The sequence below is a fragment of the Durio zibethinus genome, chromosome 1, assembly GCF_047325235.1.
Source record: "Durio zibethinus cultivar Kanyao isolate XHJ-2024 chromosome 1, ASM4732523v1, whole genome shotgun sequence".
Classification (NCBI taxonomy): domain Eukaryota; kingdom Viridiplantae; phylum Streptophyta; class Magnoliopsida; order Malvales; family Malvaceae; genus Durio; species Durio zibethinus.
In genome coordinates, this window is record NC_143162.1 from 4,661,000 (window position 1) to 4,685,411 (window position 24,412).

Consider the following 24,412-nt stretch of genomic DNA (forward strand, 5'->3'; position numbering starts at 1 on the left):
TCCTTTTCAGCGTGGCTTTAACCACCAGCCTGTCTCTCACCTTCCCGTCGTCTCTCCTTTCCCTATTTCCATCTCCCTCTTTCTAAATCTCAATTCCTTTCTTCTTTGGTGGATTTTCTTTTCCTTCCCTTTTCGATGGCACATTTGTGTTTCTCCTGAATTTCATAACGCACGATATTATGGCTTCTTCGAGTTCTCTCGGGAGCTCAATTCCCGCTCCAGGTATATTCTTTTTTCAACATTACCCCTTTCTAATTTCTGCGATTAATTTTCTTATAAACTGTTCTATTTTTTTTAACAGAGGCTGTTCAAGTTCTCGTCTCTTCCCTCGCAGATGAATCCCAAGTTGTCAGAGAATCCTCCATGGCTTCTCTTAAAGAAATTTCTCCACTGTACCTTCCTTTTCTTTTTCCTCAAGCAAGTTTTTATGTAAATCATTTTTTTTTTTGCTCTAATTTGAATTTGATAACTGTATTAGGAATCCTCTTCTTGTTCTTGACTGTTGCTCCGCTGTTTCTCGAGGAGGCCGTAGGGTAATAATGATCTTTTTTGTTCTTTTAGAGTAGAAAAGTGGAGTGTAATTAAGATTTAAAGTTGTTGGATACTTGTTGTAGAGATTTGGTAATATGGCTGGAATTTTTCAAGTAATGGCATTTGGAGTTCGAGCTTTAGATAAAAAGGATATTGATGCTTCTTATGTTGGCAAGCTTGCTAAAATTGCCACCGCCGAGATTATCTCCTCCAAGGTATATATATTTCTTGTTTATTTTGTTGCATTAGAGTTAGCAGCATTTAAGGGAGAACTAGTTGGCACATTCTGGCCTATAGCTAAGGAATTTGGCACGAATTAGGTTGCCTTACTGGCTATTCGTTTGTTTTCTTAGTATTGAGGTTGCAATTTTGCATTGTTTCTGTTGATTTTAAATTCTTGTGGTACAATGAGGACAAAAAAAAAATGATACATGCTTTTTTGCAATTGGCAGCAGGAAATGTTGGTTTTGCTTGTTCTTATTGTTGAGTTAATGTTTGGATTGTTGGATGATCTTTTTAGGATGTATTTGGTACACAAGATTATGATAGGATATGATAAGATGGTATTATGAATAGGATTAGATTAAGTAATGTCATCCTAACTTGTATCTTGTGTTTGATGTGTGCAAGGATTAGGATAGAATAATTTATTTATTGGTCAGAATTATCCTTCCTCAAAATTTATGCAATTTAAATTATTGATGAAAATTTTTAGGGTATAATAGGACATGTAACTTCAATCCCATGGATTAAAAATGTAGAAAACTTAAGAAATAGTTGTCCTTTTTTCTTCTTATTCTTTTTAGAATGGAGTAAATCTAAATAAATAGGAACAGTGAAGTTCCTTATTATGAAACAACTTACATGTGCTAGTGTTGGAGAAACAAATCTGCACTAATGTAGGAGAATCAGATTTCTACACTCCCCCTCAAGCTGGGTTATGAATGTTAATCATACCCAGCCTGGATTTCAATCCATCAAATATGCTTTTAGGAAGAGCTTTAGTTAGTATATCTGCAATTGGAGAACTTGTAGGGATATAGGCCAGTTTGACTGACCCATTTTCTATCTTTTCCTATGAAATGCCGGTCCAACTCTATGTGCTTGGTCCTATAATGATAAACAGGATTTTTGGCGATACTTATAATAGCCTTATTGTCACAAAACAATGTCATAAATGTCACATTCTGAACTCTTAATTCTCCAAGTAATCTCATTAGCCAAATTCCTTCACAAATACCATGGGACATGGCTCTAAACTCAGCCTCAGCACTACTCCTAGCTACAACAGCTTGCTTTTTACTTCTCCAAGTGACAAAATTGTCCCAAACATAAGTGCAATATCCAGTAGTGAACCTTTTATTTGTTACTAATCCAGCCCAGTCAACATCTGTGTACACTTTGACTACCTTGTTCATTGACTTCTTAAAGTATAGACCTTCACTGGGACTCTTTTTTAAGTAATGTAGGATGCAATGAACAACCTTGAGGTGCTCCTTGGTTGGATTATTCATGTATCTACTCACCATCCCTATTGTAAACCCGATATCAAGTCATGTATGGGAGAGGTAAATAAGTTTCCCAACTAGCTTTTGGTATCGCCCTTTGTTCGTGAGAGAGCTTCCATCTTCACTTCCAATTTTATTAGTTGAGTCCATGGGTGTATCGGCAAGTTTGCATCCAATCATGTTGGTTTCTTTGAATGGATCAAGTATATACTTATGTTGAGATGCTGATATTCCATTCTTAAACTAAGCCACTTCCATCCTAAGGAAATATTTAAGGAACCCCAAGTTCTTTATTTCAAACTCCTTTGCAAGGAGTTTATTCAAATCATCTATTCCTTCCTTGTGGTCTCTGGTGATTATGATAACATCCATATAAACAATAAGAATGACTCTTTTTCCTTCATTAGTGAACTTAACAAACATGGTATGGTCAGATTGACATTGAAGGAATCCATACCTCTTCACTGCCTTGGTCAACGGTTCAAACCAAGCCCGAGGAGATTGTTTAACTCCATATAAGGATTTTCGGAGTTTGCACTCTTCCCTCATGTTGTTTTGCCTTTCAAAACTAGGGGGAATTGCCATGTAGACATCCTCCTCCAAGTCACCATTTAAGAATGCATTCTAGATGTCAAGTTGGTGGATAGGCCAATCCAAGTTGGCTGTTATTGACAATAGAACTCTGATTGAATTAAGTTTGGCTGTCGGAGCAAATGTCTCCTCATAGTCTATCCCGTAGGATTGAGTGAACCCCTTTGCAACAAGTCTAGCTTTAAACCTGTTTATACTTACATTTACATTTGGCTTTATTGTGAAGATCCACTTACATCCAACTAGGTTTTTCCTTTAGGGAAAATCTGAAATTTCCTATGTCCCATTCTTCTCTAGTACCTTGATTTCTTTAAGAATTGCTGCCTTCCAATCTGGTTCATTGAGGGTTTCCTGAATATTTTTTGGAATTTGCACATTGTCAAGGTTAGTAGTAAAGGCTTGAAAGTTTGGATTTAACCTATCATATGAGATGTACTTGCAGATAGGGTATCGGGTGCATGATCTCACACCTTATCTCAATGCAATAGGAATGTCAAGGTCATCAGCTAGCTCACAAGTTTCAGTTTCAGATTCAGATTCAACAGGGACATTACCTATGTTAGTTTCAGGTTCTTGGAGACTCGAATCAGGTTGATTTTTAGTGCTAGGCTTTACAATTGTCCACTTCTTCCTGCATTTTTTGCTTCCTTGAGTAGACTATCAATTCTTTTATTTTTTCTTGCATAACCTTAGGGTTTGAAGAGTCAATAGTTGTCTGTACATCTTGGGTTTCCGAATCTACATGACTGATAGGTTGGGTAGGTTGAGAATCGGGTTTTGAAGGAATTAGTTGAGAATCTGGTTTTGAAGGAATTGCTTGAGAATCTGGTTTTGAAGGGGCTGGCTTAAATTTGTCAACTTTCCAAGCACACTCGAAATACTTACCCTAGCCTGTCCTATAAATCATCTCAGCCTTTTTCAATTTTGCACTGAAAATCTTTAGAGATTTTATTGAATAATGAGGGAAATGACCTTTTTAGGTACAAAATATTTGGATGTCCTAGTTTATAATGCCATAACATCATAAGGTCATCCGTACTAGTACTAGAGGCTAAGGTTGTACAAGAGTTTTGTGGTCTCCCAAGTGCATCATCATCTTGAAGAAGGTAAAGCCCTGCACATAACCTAGCATTGCCAATAACCCTCCCCAAGCCTGATTCTTGAAATTCACACAAGTTGGGAAAAAAATTTAGTGACACAATATCTATCCTTTGTTAGCTTACTAATGGAAAGTAGGTTACAACTTAAATTAGGGACATGGAGGACAGAGTCGAGTGTTATGTCTTTCGAAACTACAATAGAACTTGTTCTTGCCACCTTTGAAAGAGAACCATCAGCAATTTTTACAGTAGAATTATCATAGCAAGGTCTATATGTGTTGAATAAGGATACATCTCTAGTCATGTGATCTGATTCTCCTGAATCAATAATCCAAGATTGAGTATTTCCTTGTTGAACACTTAAGGCATGTAGGAAATTACCTTTTTGTGCTAGGAAACTAGTTCCAAAGGTTTAGACTTGTTTTGAAGGGTTTGTTAGAGTATTACCTTTTTGTGACTTTCCTCATGCCATACTTGATGCCTCTACAGAAGAAGAGTTCTCACTTCTGCTAGCCATAACGAAAACTCGTGTGGCTACAGTCTAATGGTTCAGGTCGACTTGCTCTGATACCATGTAGAAAACTTAAAGAACAATTGTACTTTCTTCTTCTTATTCTTTTTAGAATGAAGGAATACATCTAAATAAATAGGAACAGTGAAGTTCCTTATTAAGAAACAACTTACATGAAATAGAAAACAAAAATAATAAAAGGAAGGAGAATTATTCTATTCTAAAATAGAAACAAATCCCTAAAAACTTGAAAATTAGAATAGTTGACTAAATCAGAAGAATAAATGAGAAATATTCTCAAAATAAATTAGGAAACCAAGTTACATTAATGTAGGAGAATCAAATTTGAACTAATGTAGGAGAATCTAATTTCTACAAAAAATAATCCTCTCCACTTGAGAGGATTGAATCATCCTATACCAAGAGGATGATTAATCCTCCTTGTAATCCTAACCCATTCTTTAGATACAAACCAAACATAATATAGGATGATTATCATCCTATTGTATTCACCAAACATGACCTTAAGGGATTATATGTCTTCATTTTTATTTTATAAGAAATATATAGACCCTTCTTACTGTTTTTGCTACTGCTTGCATCAAAGATTCTCCTTTCATAATCTTCTAAATAAAGTTTCCTGTGATTGGAACGTGAGTCCTCCAAGAAGTCTCAAGCTCTAACCATCGTGGTGTATCTATGGGCCCTAGGAAAATAAAATATTAGTCAATATTGGTTTACACTATTGTTCACTTTGGTTGGTTCCTTAATAATCCAATTTTGCACATGTTTTCTTGTAGACAATTAGTTGTTCATGGATTACAATTCATAAATTTGCTTGTCTTTCTCATTGTTATATAGGAACTCAATGCAGATTGGCAAAGGGCAGCAGCAAGTCTACTTGTTTCAATAGGCTTACATCTGCCTGACCTTGTAAGTCTGTTGCTTGCATTTTGGTTTGCAATTTCTCATTTTTATTACTTTACTTTTCTGAAACTTTCTCTGGTTTTATTATGTTTATATATTGGCATAAGAAAAGTATTTCCTTATTTTCGCTCTACCTACTCTTCTGGTTTTGTCTTCTTTTTCTTACCAAGTTCATTGCTTAATCTATCCGTAGTTAGTTGTTAATCATAGCACATCCTGGTTTGACAGATGATGGAAGAAATATTTCTTCATTTGTCAGGGCCAAGTTCCGCTTTGCCAGCAATGGTTCAAATACTTGCAGACTTCGCTTCTGCTGATGGTTAATCACTTTTCTTTCTGGTTCTTTGTGCTTTTTTGGACTTGAATTATCTATGTGCTATCGCAATTTCTTTGTTTAACGAAAGCTTTTTGCAATCTTATTTTATTCAATCAAGCTTTGCAGTTCACTCCACGTTTGAAAGGTGTGCTTTCACGAGTTCTACCTATTCTTGGAAATGTAAGAGATGCCCACAGGCCAATATTTGCAAATGGTAATATATGTGACCTCACTATTTTTCTAAAATTTAAGTTATTTAGTAATGTTAAGAGCATGGAATGGCCTTGTTGATTCTCTTGAATATTTTAATGTGTTTATGTTTCAATCTTTGCTAGTATCTAGATTTCGTGTTAGAATAGTTCATTCTGTCTTTCTGTTCTGATTGAAGTTTCCTTCTACGGAGCTTGAACTTCAGAACTTTCATCAATGTTTGAGATTCAATTAATTGTTTATGTTGTTTATCTTTATAAGATTCTCTGCTCTGATATGGGAGCATAGCTGCTGAAAGAAGTTGGTTCTTTTGACCCATTTTTTCTTTTAACAAAGCTTATTAACTTATATTGCTCTCTTTATGTTGGTTTTCCTCATTCCATGTTTTCCCATGTGCAAAAGTTCTCTGGGTTGTATGTTCACCCAATTTTTTTCTTTCGATGATTTTGTGGTAGATTTAATTTTCACATGCATTATGCTTGTTATCTTGATAGCTGGCTAACTGATGAGATGTTCTTTTTACTCTCACATAGCTTTTAAGTGCTGGTGTCAAGCTGTCTGGCAATATAACATTGATTTCCCTTCAGATTCCCCTATCGATGGTGATGTCATGTGAGATACTGACACACATTTATTGGTGCCATTTGGCTGATGCCTTATATCACATTCTGATAATGTAATGTCCAAAAATAAATGTTGTGTTTTGTTACAGGTCATTTCTAAATTCTGCTTTTGAACTTTTATTGAGAGTTTGGGCTGCTTCACGAGATCTTAAGGTTTGCTAAGTCAAGATATTTGTTTATATATATTTGTATATTGAAAACCTAAAATTGTAGATATTGTTACTGTTTTATTATGTTCTTATTGTTGTTTGATTCTGAAAAAACCTTCATGTACTTGATTATACTCCCTTGTGTGTTTCTTACTCTGTGTTCTTCCTAAAAGAAAAAGAAACACTTAGGAACTATGTGAAGACTACAAAATTCTTTAAGCAAAATGCCTATGTATGCAAAATATATCTGTCAGTGAGAAATACCTTTTAATTTTGTTTGTTAATGATGTCTAAATGTACTGTTATGTTGTACCATGTTTTTTGGATCTAAAGTATATTTTTTGCTCATTGTTGACAATATTCTTATTTGAATTAGGTTCGAATATCTTCTGTGGAAGCATTAGGTCAGATGGTTGGTCTTATCACCCGCACTCAACTAAAAGCGGCTTTACCAGGACTTGTCCCTACTATATTGGAGTTGTAAGATTAAAATTTAGTCCTCAATGTTTCAAAGTACAAATTACATTGTTGTAATCTGTATATATGATGTATACTAGTGTTATATAATGTAGTGCCGTGGAGTTGCTATTAGACATGTATATTTAGCACACATACACTAGTAGACATTTACAAGCAAACAGACCTTATATACTTTTAAACTTGTCCATCAACATGGACTATAATGTCTTTCCCTTTTTCTTTTAATCAGGTATAAAAAAGATCGAGATATTTCACTTATTGCAACTTATAGTCTGTATAATCTTCTAAATGCTTCCTTACTTTCAGAAACAGGCCCTCCTCTGCTTGATTTTGAGGTAAAGCCCTTGTCACTCTTCTGTTTGTTACTTGTATTTACTTGCTTTAATATCTTTTCATTGCAATTTATACTTAATTACTGTTCTCTCTTGCAAAAATTTTCAATCTTTCTAGTGTGACATCATAATTCTTCTTAGATATGTTGGAAGAACTTTGAGAATTCATTTGTCTGTTAAATAGGTTATGAAGTCATTGCTCTGTTTTATCCTACAAGCAATGGTTTTGTTTGTCACAATCAATGGAATGTCTTATGTTTAGAATTTTGTTTAACTACATTTTTAGTTTTCTTTTTCCTTGCTCAAGGTGATTAACAACATATATGCTAGTCGAACAGGGATTTGTAAGTGTCCAAGACGAATGCTTAAAGATAATGAAATCTGATTAATATTATTATGAGGATTAGTTGGTGCTTTTCTTCCATTTTTAGACCTTTTCTGGATGTTACTCAGTACTTACCCTTCTGCCTTTGAGCTGTTATTCAAAATGTTTTTATTTAATTTAGTCAATATCTATGGATGAAGTCTCTAATATTATTTGTAAAAATGGAGAAATTTTGAAAGTGTTAAGTGGTGTTACCTGACATTGGTTTAATTTGGGGTTTGGTGGCCAATTACTTTTAGATTGGATACCTTAACATTGTATGAGAGCCTACATTTTATATTGTCGCATACGTTTTTTGTTTGCTCAGTTGTTGTCCCATTTTTGTAGTATGTAAGATAGGTATGTGGGTTAATAACTGATTTGATTGCAGCATGGGAATACCAGCTTCTCAATAAATTAGAAATAGAACAGTCCTGGACTCATGGTTATTGGATTTCCCTTATACCAGCTAGTTGTGAAGATCCTTTTGTGTGGACATAGGATTACTTTTAGTAGTTATTTTTTTCTGTACTTCTCTTTTCTTGAATATGCTTATATGTTAGTGCTTGTTTGAATATTTATTACTTGCAAAGAAAAGAAATGCTGCTTTGTACTTATTTACTGTTCTCCCACTTTAAAATTTTTCCCCATGCCTAAGATGAAAAGGAAGAGGAATGGATAGTTTTTTGTTTTGTCCTTTCCTTCAATTATTTGTTGCTACTCCACCCCCTCCCGTTTTTCTTTCCTTTTTCTGTTCAACTAATGTTTTGTATGTACTATATGAGCACCATTTTTTTTCTTGATGATATTTCATGTTGTTTTTTACAGGAGCTCACAGTTATATTATCAACACTCCTCCCTGTCATCCGCATGAATAATGACAACAAAGAGCATTCAGATTTTTCTGTGGGACTGAAGGCATGATTATACATTTTAAGCTATCTTCGCTAATGATGTTCATTACTTGAACATGATAAGTTCTGTTTCTTCTACTTGCTATTAGGTTCTCTTTCTTTTTCCACGTCATAATTTTTCTTCTTAGTGTTGCAGACATACAATGAAGTACAGCGTTGCTTTTTAACAGTTGGCTCTGTATACCCCGAGGATTTATTTTCTTTTCTTCTGAATGTAAGTATACACATTTCTGGGCAATGTGCTTCATTTTGGTCTGGAAAGTTCGTATCATCAGGAAAGTGGCATTTCTTATTGATACGGCCTTGATGATTGTACTGTTTTTGTATTTTATTGTTAGATAAGTAGAAAAAAACTAGTTCTGTTTTCTGAATAGTGGTGATAGATAATTAATGTTTTGACATACTTTTTTTTTTCTATTTCTTGTTGCTACCAGAAATGTAGATTAAAGGAAGAGCCTTTAACTTTTGGGGCGCTCTGTGTTTTGAAGCATCTTTTGCCCAGGTTTTTTTCTTTCTTTCATCTTGTAATTCTGTTTATTTGTTATCTTAAATGACTTGCATTTCCTTTAAGGTCATCTGAAGCTTGGCACAGCAAGAGGCCTTTGCTAGTGGATGCCGTGAAGTCTTTGCTAGATGAGCAAAATTTAGCCATCCGAAAGGCTCTCTCTGAGGTATGTTGTTGCATAATTATAGCTTACTGATCATCATGCTATTAATCAAATAGACATTCTTGATCTTACTGGTTTTTGATCCTATTACTTTCATGGTAGTTGATTGTGGTGATGGCTTCACATTGTTACTTGGTTGGGCCATCCGCAGAGTTGTTTGTTGAATACCTTGTACGCCATTGTGCTTTATCAGAACATGATAGAATTGATCTTGAAAGCTCCCAGGTAAGCTTTGGGTCCGGCTGTATTAACTATAGTAAAACAAATTGGATGCTTTACTTTTCAAACTGAAAATTCAGAGTATCAAATGTTGATTTAATTTTATTGTTGTTCACAAAAATAGAAATATCTAAATAATATGAAGAAATTGAAGAAAAAGACGATACAATATTGATAATAAATTTTATGAACATCTTGTTGTGAAGTGCAGTCAGTTTATGTCATCATAAGTGATTTTTGTTGAGCCCGCTTCAGTGCTTGGATGTCACTTAAACAGTCAAATTTGAGCCTTAATAGCTGTATTTTACTTTGAAAATTCTCAGGATCATGTAAAGTGTGATGATGTACAAGTCATGATAGTATTTAACGTCAGTTATTGTTTTCTCAGGTAAAGATAGGGTCAATTTGTCCAACGGAACTAAGAACAATATGTGAAAAAGGTCTTCTTCTTCTAACTATCACAATTCCCGAAATGGAGGTACACTAGATTCTTCCTTCTTCAACCAGTAAATCTCTAACGAGGGTTCTTCTTTTGACAAAATTAACAGCAAAAAGTTATCTTTAATTGATATCTAGTATTTATGCAGCACATTCTTTGGCCTTTTCTGTTGAAGATGATCATTCCTCGACGTTATACTGGTGCAGTTGCCACGGTAAGATGCATCTTAATTAATTTTAAGTTCTCAGACATTTTCTTTTTTTCTTGCAGTGCACTCTTTTATGTTGTTTTTCCTTTACTGCAACTCTCTATTTTCGTGTTTACTCTTGTTATTGTATTGTGTGTGTTATGCAGGCCTTTTATGTTAGAATGTACTGAATCAATGATTTTAATGACTGGTTTTCCTCTATGCTGCCACTCAGGTATGCAGATGTATTGCAGAATTATGCAGACATGGATCTTCTTATAACAATAATATGCTTAGTGACTGTAAAGCTCGTGGGGATATTCCAGATCCTGAGGTAATGTGCACTTATACATATCATGTGTTATAAGTTTGCTTTTGTTCTCTGCTATATGAAAGTAAATCTCTTCCATCTTACATATAAATTCAGGAGCTCTTTGTGCGCTTGGTGGTTCTTTTGCACAATCCTTTGGCGAGAGAGCAGCTGGCAACTCAGATTCTGACAGTAAGCATATATTATAATTGAATTAACTTATATCACTTACTGAACACATAGTATTAGTTGTGCTTGTATTCATTTTGGAATATCAGACCAGTGGATTGGAATAATTTTCTACTTAGAATAGGATTATTTTAAACTTTTTCAAAATTGTGAGGAAAACATTCAGTTTTTCTTCTTTCATGTGACCTCCAGTTTTATATTACTTTTAAGCTTTGTGTTTTAAGCAGCTTTTTCTAGTCAAAATAGACATGAACAATGAACAACATAGATACATGTAAAGCTCAAGGCATGGAAATTAAAATGGCACTTCTTTGCGGCTGAAATTAACACTTGTAGATTTGATTTTGTTTTAGAGGTATAATATGATTGTTCCATTTGGAATGAATTAGCATTGTTAGACCGATAAATGGTCCTGTCTTCTTTTCAACTTTTGAACTGTTTACAGGTACTCTGTTATTTGGCACCTCTGTTTCCGAGGAACATCAACTTGTTTTGGCAAGATGAGGTAGACCCTTATTTATGAGAATTGAATTAGACATTGATGTTATGTTTGAGTTGATATTTTATTCCTTTTACTGAAACCATAATTATGGTGGTGCATGAAGTGCTTTTGAGAAATTAATGGGGATAAAAATATAGATGTGTCAAAATTGTTTCATATGTTTTATCATGAAATATTAGCTTCTAAAGACTCTAAAATATATCAGCATATTGTTCAGCATACTAAAAATAAAGATGGAATAAGATTATATTTACGAGAAAAAAGCTCATTCAGTAGTTAGATCAATTCTTTATTGCTTCAAATTCGTTCTGTATATTTCTATCCCTTGTGTACTTATTGCCTACAGGATTAGTAGATCTGCAAAATGCTTGATTCCTAATTAAACAAATTATGGTCATGCATGAATCAAAAATTAGCCAAAGCAAGGATGCTCTAGTATCTAATTGATTGTTGTCTTTGGTAAGCTCTAGATTCCAAAAATGAAGGCCTATGTTAGTGACCCAGAAGATCTCAAGCTGGATCCTTCCTATCAAGAGACCTGGGATGACATGATAATCAATGTAAGGTTTCCTTAACTAATAAATCATTCATGTAATAACTCATTTCATTTTCCTCTATATCGTTTGGTCACCCGGTGGAAAACATGCCCTCTAGGGAACACTTTATTTTGAGGCATTGCAGAGAGGAGAATACATAATATACTTTTTCATATGTAAATGAGAAATGAAATTTACTCTTATGGGCCAATATAACAACACCAAAGGGAGGAATAAACTAGAAATTCCTCCTTATGTCCTAAATACCATTAGAAATATCTCATTATTCTTGTCTTGCAGTTTCTTGCTGAATCTTTGGATGTGATTCAAGACAGTGATTGGATGATTTCTCTGGGAAATGCTTTCACCAAGCAATATGCACTCTATACACCTGATGATGAACATTCAGCAGTCCTTCATCGGTATTAGTTTTGAATTTTGCTTTCTTGAATTCACAAAAGAAACTAGTATTACCTTTTTATTATGGGTGGGGTAGGATGAGGGTAAAAATCTGGCAAAAATGGGAAAGGTTCTTGTATTATTTGTCTATTAGGAAGGAGGGACAAGAGGAAGAATGCAGCAAGAGGAGAAGAGGGGGAATGGAGGAGAGTAGAAGAGGGGAAAGGAGAGGGTACGGTTTTATAGTCTTGGGGATTGGTTAAAAAAGATGAGATAATGAAAAGGAAGGGGTAGATTATAAACCTTTTTTGGTTAAACTAAGGAAATGATGATTTGTTGTAATGTTACAAGTATGCCAATTTAAGTTAAAACAAAATGTTAAAGTTATGCATAATTCTTTTTCCATATCGTAAAAAAATTCTTGAATTTTTAAATTTTAAATCATATGGTAATCATGCATTATTTCCTTTTCATCTTTTATTTACTTTTATATATTTTTATTTTTATATTTTTTAATTTGTGTTCATAAGAATGGAGGCTATCCTAACGTCTTAGCCCATACTTATGCATTCATTACAATTTTCCTTACTTTAGCAGCTGCAGGAAAAATTTATAGAACTAAGGCAATTTCCAGGAAGTTGTCTGTTATGTAGGTCACATACATATGTATGAGATACAGGCATTAAATGCTAGATGCTATTCAAAAACTTTTTCAAATTATTGTAAAGGATGAGGTCTGGTTTGAATTCAGGCCTGGCTACCCCTCTGCAGCCAATTTTAAGCATAATGCCAAGTGAAGGCACCGTCCTAATGGAATATGCAACAAACTGAGCCTGGGGTTTTTGCATGTAGTGGTTCCTTATTCAGGATTGAAGTTTTCCTTGGTTACTGACTCATTCAGCCTATCATTTTTTTCAGTGAAAACTATTTTGTAAGGCACTTTTTATTGAATTATATGTTTTATTTGTAATTTCTAGAAGCCTCCTGGAAAAAGTTTTTTGAGGTTACTGATGTTTCACTGGATTCAAGTCCAATATCTTCTAAGTTGGATCACTGTACTGACTATGAGCTTCAGATTGCTTTCCTCTTTCTAACTTTCCAACATTTCTTTAACCAGAAATGACCTTCGACTTAAAATATTGCTTTTGTATGGACTCCCCAAAGTTCACAGCCTTCTGTGTTTTTTTTTTTTTTTTTTTTTTCCAAAGCTCATTGCGAAATCCTGAACCATTTGAGACTTTTTTCTTCCTTTTGCAATCTGTGTTGCAGATGCCTTGGTATGCTTCTTCAGAAAGTTAATGACAGGGCTTATGTTCGTGGAAAAATTGACTGGATGTACAAGCAAGCTAATATTTCTATTCCAATCAATAGGCTTGGTTTAGCAAAAGCCATGGGATTGGTAAACTTCAAGCTTTTTTAATAATTTTTCTTTTTATTCTTGTTGCATGTCTATTGTTTATAATTTTCGTTCTTTCAGGTTGCAGCATCCCACTTGGATACTGTTTTGGATAAGCTGAAAGACATTCTAGATAATGTTGGTCAAAGCGTATTTCAAAGGTTTGGTGCTTATGATCTCCTTCCATTTGTAACACCATTGCAATGTGATGTTTGGCTTATATGTGGATCTTTAACAGTTTATGCACCTTCTCTTCAAAATTTGGAGAGAACAAAACTCCAAGCTGGATGGCTTTGCTTATTTTATTTGTTTACCTTATATATGATCCTTATCATGTGCAGAAACTGAAAACTTGAAGCAACACTTCTTTACAACCATTGTTGTTTTTAGTAGAGTCATTTATAAATTGATGATTTTTGTCAATTTGTATAAGCATGTTCTCAATTTTCATCTATTTTCTCATTCTTTTCAGTTTTAAGCTTTAAGGGTTGTGCACATTCTGAAAAAACTTGATATGAAGTCTAAGAGGCTTACCTACTGCAGGTTTTTAGCATTCTTCTCCGAAAGTTACAGGACAGAAGAATCTGATGATGTGCATGCTGCTTTGGCTCTGATGTATGGATATGCTGCAAGATATGCTCCATCAATGGTTATTGAGGCTAGAATAGATGCACTTGTTGTAAGGAATCTTATCTATTGGACTCCTTATAACCCTGTGAATTCTGTGTTGATATATGTAATTATTTTTACATGGTTAGCCTCCTTGACCACTAAAGCATTTACCCTTTCATATTTGGATAGCTTTCAAGCTGCATGTTTGAAAACCATAAATATATGGTGGATACTTGGTTCATCCCATCATACATGTTGCTCACTGATACAAATCCATAACTTTTGACTGAACTGTTATTTTCATTGTGTTATACCTATCTAAATTATAGCTTGTTGTATTATGTCTATTTACAATTATAGCTGTTTTCATTGTGTTACCTGTAGTGCTGTCATTTTATATGCTCTGTAAGGTGATTATTAGTTCTCATCCTTGCAGGGGACTAACATGCTTTCACGGCTTCTTCATGTACGTCACCCTACAGCAAAGCAGGCTGTTATTACAGCTATTGATTTACTAGGTTTGTTGAATAATACTTTACTAGCAAGTTGGAAACCTGGAGTGAATTAATGTCGAAAGGTTTTTGGCTAGCATGGCTTGAACAGTATAATAGGAATGCACTTTTATTAAGGGTAGAGGGAAGTTCCTAAGAGCTACCACTGATTGTTTTCAACACTTAGGCTTGATTATTCATGAGGAAGGAGAGGTTATGGAGGATTCCGTGCATTGACTACAGTTGGTTGGATGAAATGGAGAAATAAAACTGCTAGGAAATGTATTAACATGTTGTACTTAATATGTTGATAAGAACTTATCTGTTCTGATATGCTAACTTTTAATGGTGATATAATTCACTGTTCATGCAGGTCGTGCTGTCATTAATGCTGCAGAAAATGGTGCGCCATTCCCACTGAAAAGAAGAGACCAGTTACTTGACTATATTTTAACTTTAATGGGTCGAGATGAAACTGATGATTTGGCTGATTCCAGTCTTGAACTTCTACGCACGCAGGTATTTTTATTGCTTCTAATAATTGCATTATGATGTAGTGGTATTTATTGCCTATTACCTCAATTCATATTGTGATATATGACCTATTTTCTGTTTATTGTTTCTTCTCTAGGCTCTTGCTCTGAATGCCTGTACCACTTTGGTTTCCGTGGAGCCAAAGCTGACAATTGAAACAAGAAATCATGTTTTGAAGGTACTTGCTTTCAGTTTATTTATGTTAAACTCAGTACGAATGTAACGTTGTTGCTAATTGTGTACTTGGAGTCATAAATACTTCTGAAAATATTGACAGGCTACCTTGGGGTTCTTTGCTTTGCCAAATGATCGGATAGATGTTATCAATCCCCTTATAGATAACCTTATCACCCTCCTATGTGCTATTCTTCTCACAAGGTATTGCCAAAATATAGTTTCAACTTTTTTCTTGTATTATTTGTAAGATTTCTCACAAGTATGCTTGCATGTATGTGGGGAATATTTCTTTGATTTATTAAAACCAACTTGACTACTGTAACTTAATCAAATTTTGTTGGTAGTGTAGATGATATTAGTTCTCCTTGACTACTTAAATAATATGACACTTTATATGTAGAACACGGGAAAGAAGTACAACAAATTATAAGTGTACAAGTTGTGTCTTTATTTGTGTTCTAATATGTTTATGTTTCCATTGTGGTTTGGTGATGACTTGAAGGTCAGGGTAAATCATTGTGGTTTGATGTTGACTTGAAGGTCAGGGTAAATCATTGTGGTTTAATTAGGTATATCTGAAAAGTTGGCCTCAATTTTTTATGCCCACTAGAAAACTGTGGTGTTGTTATTGCAGCAGGTTATTCCATGTATATTCAAGTTTCCTTTCTTGAAGAAAGATACCAGTTTTTTTCTGTTGGAAGATTGAAATTTCCTTTAGACATCCAAGGCCCTTCGACAGCCCTTGGAAGAGCTTAGCTGCCTTGCCAACTTGTTCTATTATTGTAGAAGTTTGTGTTATCCTGCTTCCCTGATTGACTGCAGTATCAAAAGTAATTTGGTTGATGATGATGTTAGGAACTGAGCCCATGTGCAAAAATCTTGATATGTCTTTTGTTTTCAAATTTTCCATATCATCGTATGTATTGATGTATGATTCATGGCTGTTCTAACTGGCAACCTGTGAAACAATTAGTGGAGAGGATGGAAGAAGCCGAGCAGAGCAGCTCTTGCACATATTAAGACAAATTGATCAATATGTTTCGTCATCTGTGGATTATCAAAGAAGAAGAGGTTGTCTTGCAGTGTATGAGATGCTTGTGAAGTTCCGGATGCTCTGTGTTAGTGGCTATTGTGCATTAGGTTGTCGTGGGAGTTGCACACACAGCAAGCAAATTGACCGTACTTTGCACGGAAGTTTTTCCAACTTACCATGTAAACACACTTCCTATGGCAGTTTTGCAAATCTTTCATGCTTCTTGCTATTCTTGTTGAATTTCTTTTCTTCAACTAGCAGCGGCATTTGTATTGCCAAGTCGTGAAGCTCTGTCTTTGGGAGATAGAGTTATGATGTATCTTCCACGCTGTGCAGATACTGATTCTGAAGTTAGAAAAATTTCTGCTCAGGTATCGTGAAAGACTTGGTATCATAGTATCATTTAAAGACAAATTTTCAGTACGTGTATAATTATTTAATTTGTATTAGCCTATTTATAGCATTTAATTTCTACAAAAATGAAAAAGGATTTTAATACCTTTTTTTCTTTGACTAGATTCTTGATCAACTCTTCAGCATCTCTCTTTCACTTCCAAAGCCACTAGGTTCTAGTGTTGGTGGTGACATAGAGTTGTGCTATGGCGCTTTATCCTCCCTTGAGGATGTTATAGCCATCTTGAAAAGTGTATGTTAATTTCTGAGCATCAATGTCCCTATTTAGAGTTACATCTCCACCCCTTCCCCCTTGAAGATACAGAAAGTGAACATATGACACTTTAAACCAGGCTAATTTTTAATTCTACTGTGTTTTCAGGATGCTTCGATTGATCCCTCAGAGGTTTTTAATAGAATTGTTGCTTCTGTCTGTATTCTTTTGACAAAGAATGAGGTGAGATTTATCTTTCTATTTGCTTGTTTCAAATTTAAATGCTTTCAAAGTGACCAGCAGTAGTTATTCTTGATGATTACTTGCAGCTTGTGGGCACCCTGCATGGGTGCATGCCAGCAATTTGTGATAGAATCAAACAGTCAGCTGAAGGGGCTATCCTAGCTGTTATTGAGTTTGTAACAAAAAGAGGGACTGAGCTCAGTGAAACTGATGTTTCAAGGTATCTTTTAAAAATAAATAAGAAAAGGAACTTTTAATCAGCTCGTTAATTGTACTCTTTTGATAAAGAGATAAATTAAACGTCTTTTGAAGTATGGTTGATCAAGTTTCTCTGCAGGACCGCCCAATCTTTGCTCTCAGCTACAGGGCATGTTACTGAGAAGCAATTACGTTTGGAAGTTCTTGGAGCCGTATCCTTTTTTTAAAAAAAATTTCCTAGCCTAGCTGATAGAAACCTGTTCCTGTTTCATCATTGCTAACAGTCTGCAGAATCAACTATGAGGTCCTATTTTTTTCTGCTGATTATTGTATATCCTTGAGTACGTTTAGATATCTTCTCTATCTGAGAACACAAATGCAAAAATTGTTTTCAATGAAGTATTGGCTGCTGCCGGAAGGGATATTGTCACAAAAGATATATCTAGGCTACGTGGTGGCTGGCCAATGCAAGATGCATTCCACGTGAGTCCCTTTTTATATTTACTAGTAAATTATTCCTGTATTATCTGGATTTCTGCAAGAAATGGATGAAATCTATTCTAGCATTGTTCTGGTGCTGTGATGAGTCAAGTAGGAGAACTTGGAATATACAAGAATTTCTGAATGTGATGGCAGTTCTTTGTAGGATTGAGATACCAGTAGTTCTTTTAGTTTGTGTATTCTCTTTATATTGTGGATTTCTGGAGAAATTATGGTTGAACAGGGCTTTTATATTCCAATTTTGTTTTTGATCGGAAAGGCACATAATTGACCCATTGACAAGATGTCTCTATTTTGTCGAAATAATACTTCCAAGTTACAAATACTTGCATTTAAAGTTTTAGAATATAATGTAGTGTTTGGTTTCAAAAAACAGAGCCATTTTCTGTTTTTATTTTTCAAGAAAATGAAAAACATGAATGAAAACGTGTTTGGCAATTGAAAATAAAAATAAGTTTTTAGAAAAACAAAAATGAAAATGAGTTGAAATATGAAAACAAAACAAAACAAAAAAGATGTTTTCAATTGTGAAAACAAGAAATGTACATTATATTTTACAAGTTACCATATTTAAATATTTTTTAATGTCATTAATTAATAAATATATATTATATTTATAATTAAATGATATTAGTAGTAATATTATTTAGTATTTTATTTATTTCCTTAATTTTTCACTTTAAAAAATAATTTTTATTTTTATTTACCAAATACATTTTTTAGAAAACAAAAAATAGAAAATAAAAAAAAATATTTCTCAAAGCAAACGGGGCCTCAGTTTTTTTGTTGTGTTTTTCCTTGTGTTTAGTCTATGAAGAATGATTTTTTGCAGGTCCATCACCAACATTCTTTTTATTCCTTTTCTATCCATTGGTGGAGTTATCATCTTGCAAATCTATATTTCACTATTGTTCATTGTATGCTCTACTTAGTTTCTTATTTTTCAACGTCTATGAATTGATTCCTTCAGTTGTTTACTTTTGCTTAATTTGAACAGGCATTTTCCCAACACATAGTGCTATCTGTTTTGTTCCTGGAGCATTTGATCTCTGTCCTTAATCAGACTCGTGTAACTAAAAGTGACCCAGGAAAGGGAGAAAATTCTACTCTAGTTTCTGAAAGTCAGTTAGAGGATGAAATTCTGCAAGCAGCTATTTTTGCCCTCACTGCATTTTTCAGGTTTGTTGATCAATTGCATTCACTGGAATTTATCTTGTTTTTATGGTCCAGAGTTTTATGATGTTTGATCTTAATTACAGAGGTGGTGGTAAAGTTGGCAAGAGAGCTGTTGAACAGAGCTACTCTTCTGTTCTTGCTACACTTATATTGCAATTTGGAAGTTGTCATGGTCTAGCTAGCTCTGGTCAGCATGAACCACTACGGTAAGGATAAGTGTGTATATATATATATATATATATGTGCATGAATGCATGTATAGGAGGGATCCACTTATACTAATGTAAGTGTTACATATTTTTTTGATCCTTGGATCAAAATGACTAAGTGTAAGTCTTAATGGATTTCATTTTGATCCACGGGTCAAAAAAATATTTAACACTTACACTAGTGTAAGTGGATCCCTATATATATAGGCAATGACATTGGAATCTGATGTTCAGTTGAAAAAATCATTTTCTTCCTCCACTTCTGCAGTGCACTTTTAACTGCATTTCAGGCCTTTTGTGAATGTGTTGGAGACCTTGAAATGGGAAAGGTACATGAACTTATGACAATACTAACACCTTCTGCTGCTAGGAAAATGAGAAAGACTTCACATACTCAATAATACAAAGTTAAAATTAATACCGTCTTCAGATTTTGGCTAGAGATGGTGAGCAAAATGAAAAGGAAAAGTGGATTAATGTTATTGGAGATTTAGCCAGCTGCATTTCTATGAAGAGACCAAAAGAGGTATTACCATTCATTTGGTATTTTCTTTTTGTATGACTTACCTTCTTTAAAAAAAAGGCTGATGGAATACTGAAACGAAAATATTTGCCAACATTGTAACCAATTCTACAGGTTCAGAATATATGCAAGATTTTTACCAAATCATTGAACCGTCAAGAAAATTTTCAACGGGAAGCTGCAGCTGCTGCACTATCAGAGTTTGTCCGCTACAGGTATGAACATTTTGACCTATCCTCGAAGTTCTTGCTATCTTCTACTTGTATCCTTTTTGTTTCTTTAATTATTTTAATTGCTGTCCTAATCATCTCCAAGCATCATTATCATCATTAGTTTTTCTTGATAAGAATTGCTATGTGCTAATTTCAATTATGCAGTAGTGGGTTTAGCTCCCTATTGGAGGAGATGGTGGAAGTGTTGTGTCGACATGTCTCAGATGAATCTCCAACAGTTAGATGCCTTTGTCTAAGAGGATTAGTGAAGGTATATGATAGGGATTTTCATGCAGATTTTAAGTGTGCCATTTTTAGTCCTCAATTGCAGTCACACACATCCACCTCTCTCATAATTTCCGTCTCAAGTTTAATATTTGTAAGGTTTTTATTTTTTCACTTTATTCTTACCCTTTGAAAGTACGACTTTTGTGTCTATGGCAGATACCATCTGTTCATATTTTTCAGTATACAACTCAAGTTCTGGGTGTAATATTAGCATTGCTTGATGATTTGGATGAATCAGTGCAACTAACTGCAGTTTCATGCTTATTGATGGTAAATTTTCCATTCTCTCTTTTTATAGTGTGTGAGTACCCCCACTTTTATGTGCATGTTTTGCCCTGATAATTACATATAGGCTAAAATAATAAAAAAGCTGCTGAACTTTATCACTTTATTTAAATAAGCTCTTATATTTTATTGCACCCAAATAAGTCCTTAACCTTTAATTTGCATTCATATAAGCCGTTAACCTTTAATATGTATCCAAATAATTCTTTATTCTTTAATTTGTTCTTAAATAAGCCCTTTAATATAAATCAATATTTTATTTGAAATAGGGCTTATATGGATACAAATGAAAAGATAAGAACTTATTTAAGTACAATAAAAGTATAGGGGCTTATTTAAATAAAATTGAATAATTCAACAGCTTTTTTAGTATTTTAGCCTTAGATATAAAATTTTTCAATTTGCCTATTATACTCTATTGTATTATTATTATTATTATTATTATTATTATTATTTGAACTTTTAATCTTTTGTAGATTCTTGAGTCATCACTGAATGATGCTGTTGAACCCATTTTGCTTAATTTGTCTGTTCGGCTTCGCAATCTACAGGTGCATTCTCCTGCCATTTATAAAATTTGATTACAGCCAAGTTAATTATAGACATTGAATTCTTAAAATACTATAGGACATGCATTAAAGACTCAATTTACCTTAGTTATGTGTTGGTATGAGATTGGGTAGTAGATATTAAAATGAACTGATGATCGCTCCTTGTTTATATAATTTATTATTGTACTTGTTATTTATTAGAATTGTATGGTAATATTATGATTTAACCTGAAACCATGTAACGGTTCTTCCTTATTCAATGTTTGTATCTTTTCCCTTTTCGTACACTCCCAGCTGAGAATCTTGCATTTAAGGATGGCAAGGAGTGTGATGTTGGAATTATTTATTGCAAAATCTTTCATGGACAATCTTATATTTCTAGGGTTCAATTTGATGGGCAAGTTTATTAGCATTAATGATTAATTTGTGATTTCAAAGATTTGTTATTGATGACAAATGCAAACGGGATGGCTGAATTAGGATTTGGATTAATGCCTTTATTAGATATGCGTAGATTTCCCTGGATATCACATGTTAGATCTGAAAGGCATCACAGGTTGGTTTAATATAGTATCACACAATCCTAAAATAGTTCTTTGATTAGGAAGAGATCATGTATTCATATTAATACGTACAGGTCTTATTGTCTTATGTATATAAGAATGTAAACTTAAAAATAGACTTAATCAAGTTCAGGCAACCTGTCTGGACCTATAATTGGGCCACATGTGCAGCTGCAGGCAACTTATTAGGCCTGATAAAATTAGGGCTGGCTCATAGATGTTGAATTTTTGACGAGGCCCAGTCTGTCTTGGTCTAGAATTCTATTAGTATTTTAGATTATTTATTTTCTTATTTTCCCTTTAAATTTCAAAAGAGAGAAATAATTTGGAAATGTTACGTAGGCTTTTGAGTGGGTTTACAAAAATCTTGTTATTAAGGCCAATCTTGGACAAATTTTATGCCCAATGGTTGGCTTGTGCCAGCATGACAAGTGTGTTAGGTTTAGGTTCTAAAAAAATCAGAAATCATGGGAAACATAAGAAATAATTTACACTAGGGGAGCATTTCACCTATAATTATTTATACTATAATTTTGCAATTAACCAAGTACAGCAAAGAATTATGTAAGAGTCCACTTAAAAATATGAGTCTTGTACAACTTTTTGATGGTTGTCAAACAATGTTGAATTTCGATTGGTTAATTGTATTACAGTAATTATAGGTAATATAGTTCCCGTAATAGAGGTGCATAATTAGGCTCAAACACGAGTCCCCATGGATAGACTGGCTACCTCCTGTGATAGAGAACTACAGAATAGGACTTGATCGTAGTAACATGATTGCTAAGGTTCTTCAAAACCTAATGTTAGATGCCCTTGCTCTAGATTTTTTTATGACTGATTATGGTTTTTCTTAATATCTTTGTTTTTGCATGAATCTGAGTTAATCTCCACCAGTGTCAAAAGCTGCATCAGCATTCATGCATGCACCGCAGTTCCAGTTGTTAATTTACTCTTGGTGTTAGGTTGCATTCAGTGATGGGAAATTCTTTTAATCTTGTACAGATATCGATGAATGTAAAGATGCGGGCTGATTCCTTTGCAGCATTTGGAGCACTTAGCAACTATGGAGTTGGGGCAAATAAAGATGCTTTTCTTGAGCAGGTAGTCAACTTGATTTCATTTCAACTAAATAAATAGGTAAAATTTCTGAGGATAAATGGTCTTTTTTCCTTTTATGTTGAATCTTCCTTGGCACATATATTGTCAAACTTTTTGATAAGGTCATACAACCACTTATTGATAAGACCATTTTATGTAAAGTAACCTATTGTATCAATTCAACCACCTGACTTTATAAGTGCTTGTTGTATTTCTTAGTACATGCAAAAGGTTCCTGCCCTTTTACACTTTCATATTATCCTTTTATTTTGATAACACTTCCATTCACCTATTTCATTTTATGGTACACTGAAGATATAGAAAACGAATGAGTTTTTGCACCATTTAGCATCTCATTAAGCTAATCAAATGTTGATCACTATATCCAGATACATGCCACACTCCCACGCTTGATCCTACACCTATACGATGGTGATCTTGCTGTTAGACATGCCTGCCGTGTAAGTGATTATCTTACTTTTTACACACCTTCGTGCTTGTACATTTTTAAGAATGCTTCTTTCTAAATGATGTCATTTTTTTTGTTAAATAATAGAATACCCTGAAGCGGTTTGCCCCTTTAATGGAGATAGAAGGGTTGCTGGCTTTATTCAATTCGCATAGTATTAACTCTGACTATCGGTATGCAATAATGAAACTTGAAATAAAGTAACATATGTTTGTCTTTCTTATTTCATTATTGTGAAATATATCTTGCCTCCTTTCAGAAGTGATTATGAGGACTTTGTAAGAGATTTTACAAGGCAGTTTGTGCAGCATCTTTCCTCCAGAGTTGATGCTTACATGGTGTCAACCATACAGGTTTGGTTTTGCTGATAAGACAGAATAGTTATCTAAATCTAAAATATTAGATGCTGGAATTTTTTCTTAATTGCTAAAATGCAATTAAATTGTACTCTAAAAGCCTTACCTAACTAAATAGTAGGCTAAACTTTGGCCTAATTTGGGACGGTCATGGAAGCTGGAAAACACTAACTTAGTTCTTGATGATGCAGGCTTTTGATGCACCTTGGCCAATAATCCAAGCAAATGCTATTTATGTTTCCAGCAGCATACTCTCTCTTTCAGATGATCAGCACATTTTGGCTCTTTACTTTGCACAGGTCTCGTTCTGAAATACTCCTGTTATTCAATTGTTACTGTTGTTATAGTTCTCGGAAATATGCTTGAAAAATGTTTACCATGATTTAGGTGTTTGGCATGTTGGTTGGCAAGATGAGTCGGTCTGCCGATGCAGTTGTTAGAGCTACAAGCTCTTTAGCCTTTGGCTTATTACTTAAGTCAACCAATTCAATTTCCTGGAGAGCTGCTCGACTTGATCGAGCAGACTCTGCCAGAAAGGGCCATGATTCCGAGTCTGCAAAAAAATAGCGAATGCACTTAGAAGGGAAGATTATTGTGTTGATTTGAATAAACTGATCAAGCTCAATGCGGATAGGTAAAAGTTTATGACTTCATCATAAAGGAATCATGATTGAGTAGAGGTTAAGTGATTTGCCGATATGTGAGGTGATGAGATGTTAATTTCTAGTGGATTTTGAAGCATCAAATCGATGTTAATAATTTGTGTTGTTTCATGTGAAATGTAATTTAAATTGGGTTTCAGCTATTGTTGTAATTATATAACTGTAAATTTTGATGGAACAAGCCTAGCATTTGCATTGTTTGGTTGGTTGTTCATAATAA

The 24,412-nt window shown here is 34.1% G+C and overlaps 1 protein-coding gene across 33 annotated transcripts; it reads left to right on the forward strand.

Annotated features, from left to right (window-relative positions):
• The first annotated feature begins 8 nt into the window (after positions 1-8).
• Positions 9-24,412, forward strand: LOC111311796 (protein SHOOT GRAVITROPISM 6-like). Of its 33 annotated transcripts, none has more exons than XR_002692680.2 (51): positions 9-222; positions 302-392; positions 479-533; positions 615-746; positions 5,103-5,174; positions 5,397-5,487; positions 5,603-5,698; positions 6,228-6,306; positions 6,407-6,470; positions 6,843-6,946; positions 7,176-7,281; positions 8,471-8,560; positions 8,693-8,770; positions 8,991-9,058; positions 9,128-9,227; positions 9,327-9,449; positions 9,832-9,921; positions 10,031-10,096; positions 10,305-10,403; positions 10,497-10,571; positions 11,014-11,073; positions 11,541-11,630; positions 11,907-12,028; positions 13,275-13,404; positions 13,483-13,562; positions 13,945-14,080; positions 14,450-14,531; positions 14,878-15,023; positions 15,136-15,216; positions 15,316-15,416; positions 16,189-16,427; positions 16,507-16,619; positions 16,766-16,894; positions 17,024-17,098; positions 17,185-17,318; positions 17,436-17,508; positions 17,648-17,779; positions 18,795-18,976; positions 19,057-19,179; positions 19,451-19,511; positions 19,613-19,708; positions 19,820-19,920; positions 20,083-20,188; positions 20,362-20,475; positions 20,967-21,041; positions 22,610-22,744; positions 23,095-23,166; positions 23,262-23,347; positions 23,434-23,527; positions 23,722-23,829; positions 23,918-24,331. XR_002692680.2 is itself a non-coding variant. In XM_022911495.2 (51 exons), exons 1-51 carry the CDS (start codon positions 180-182, stop codon positions 24,095-24,097), a joined length of 5,142 nt encoding a protein of 1,713 aa, XP_022767230.2. In that variant the 5' UTR covers positions 9-179; the 3' UTR covers positions 24,098-24,412. The 33 variants fall into 33 exon arrangements, 31 of the variants coding, with proteins under 31 accessions (XP_022767230.2, XP_089616203.1, XP_022767231.2 ...); XM_022911495.2 differs by having other exon boundaries at positions 22,610-22,708; positions 23,918-24,412; XM_089760077.1 differs by having other exon boundaries at positions 20,086-20,188; positions 22,610-22,708; positions 23,918-24,412.

Excerpts from the sequence above, each read along its gene's own strand:
- LOC111311796 (XM_022911495.2), top strand. The coding sequence starts at position 180 with ATGGCTTCTTCGAGTTCTCTCGGGAGCTCAATTCCCGCTCCAG. Across the intron at positions 8,561-8,692 it reads ATTTTTCTGTGGGACTGAAG|ACATACAATGAAGTACAGCG; the intron begins GCATGATTATAC and ends TTAGTGTTGCAG. Across the intron at positions 18,977-19,056 it reads GCCCTCACTGCATTTTTCAG|AGGTGGTGGTAAAGTTGGCA; the intron begins GTTTGTTGATCA and ends TCTTAATTACAG.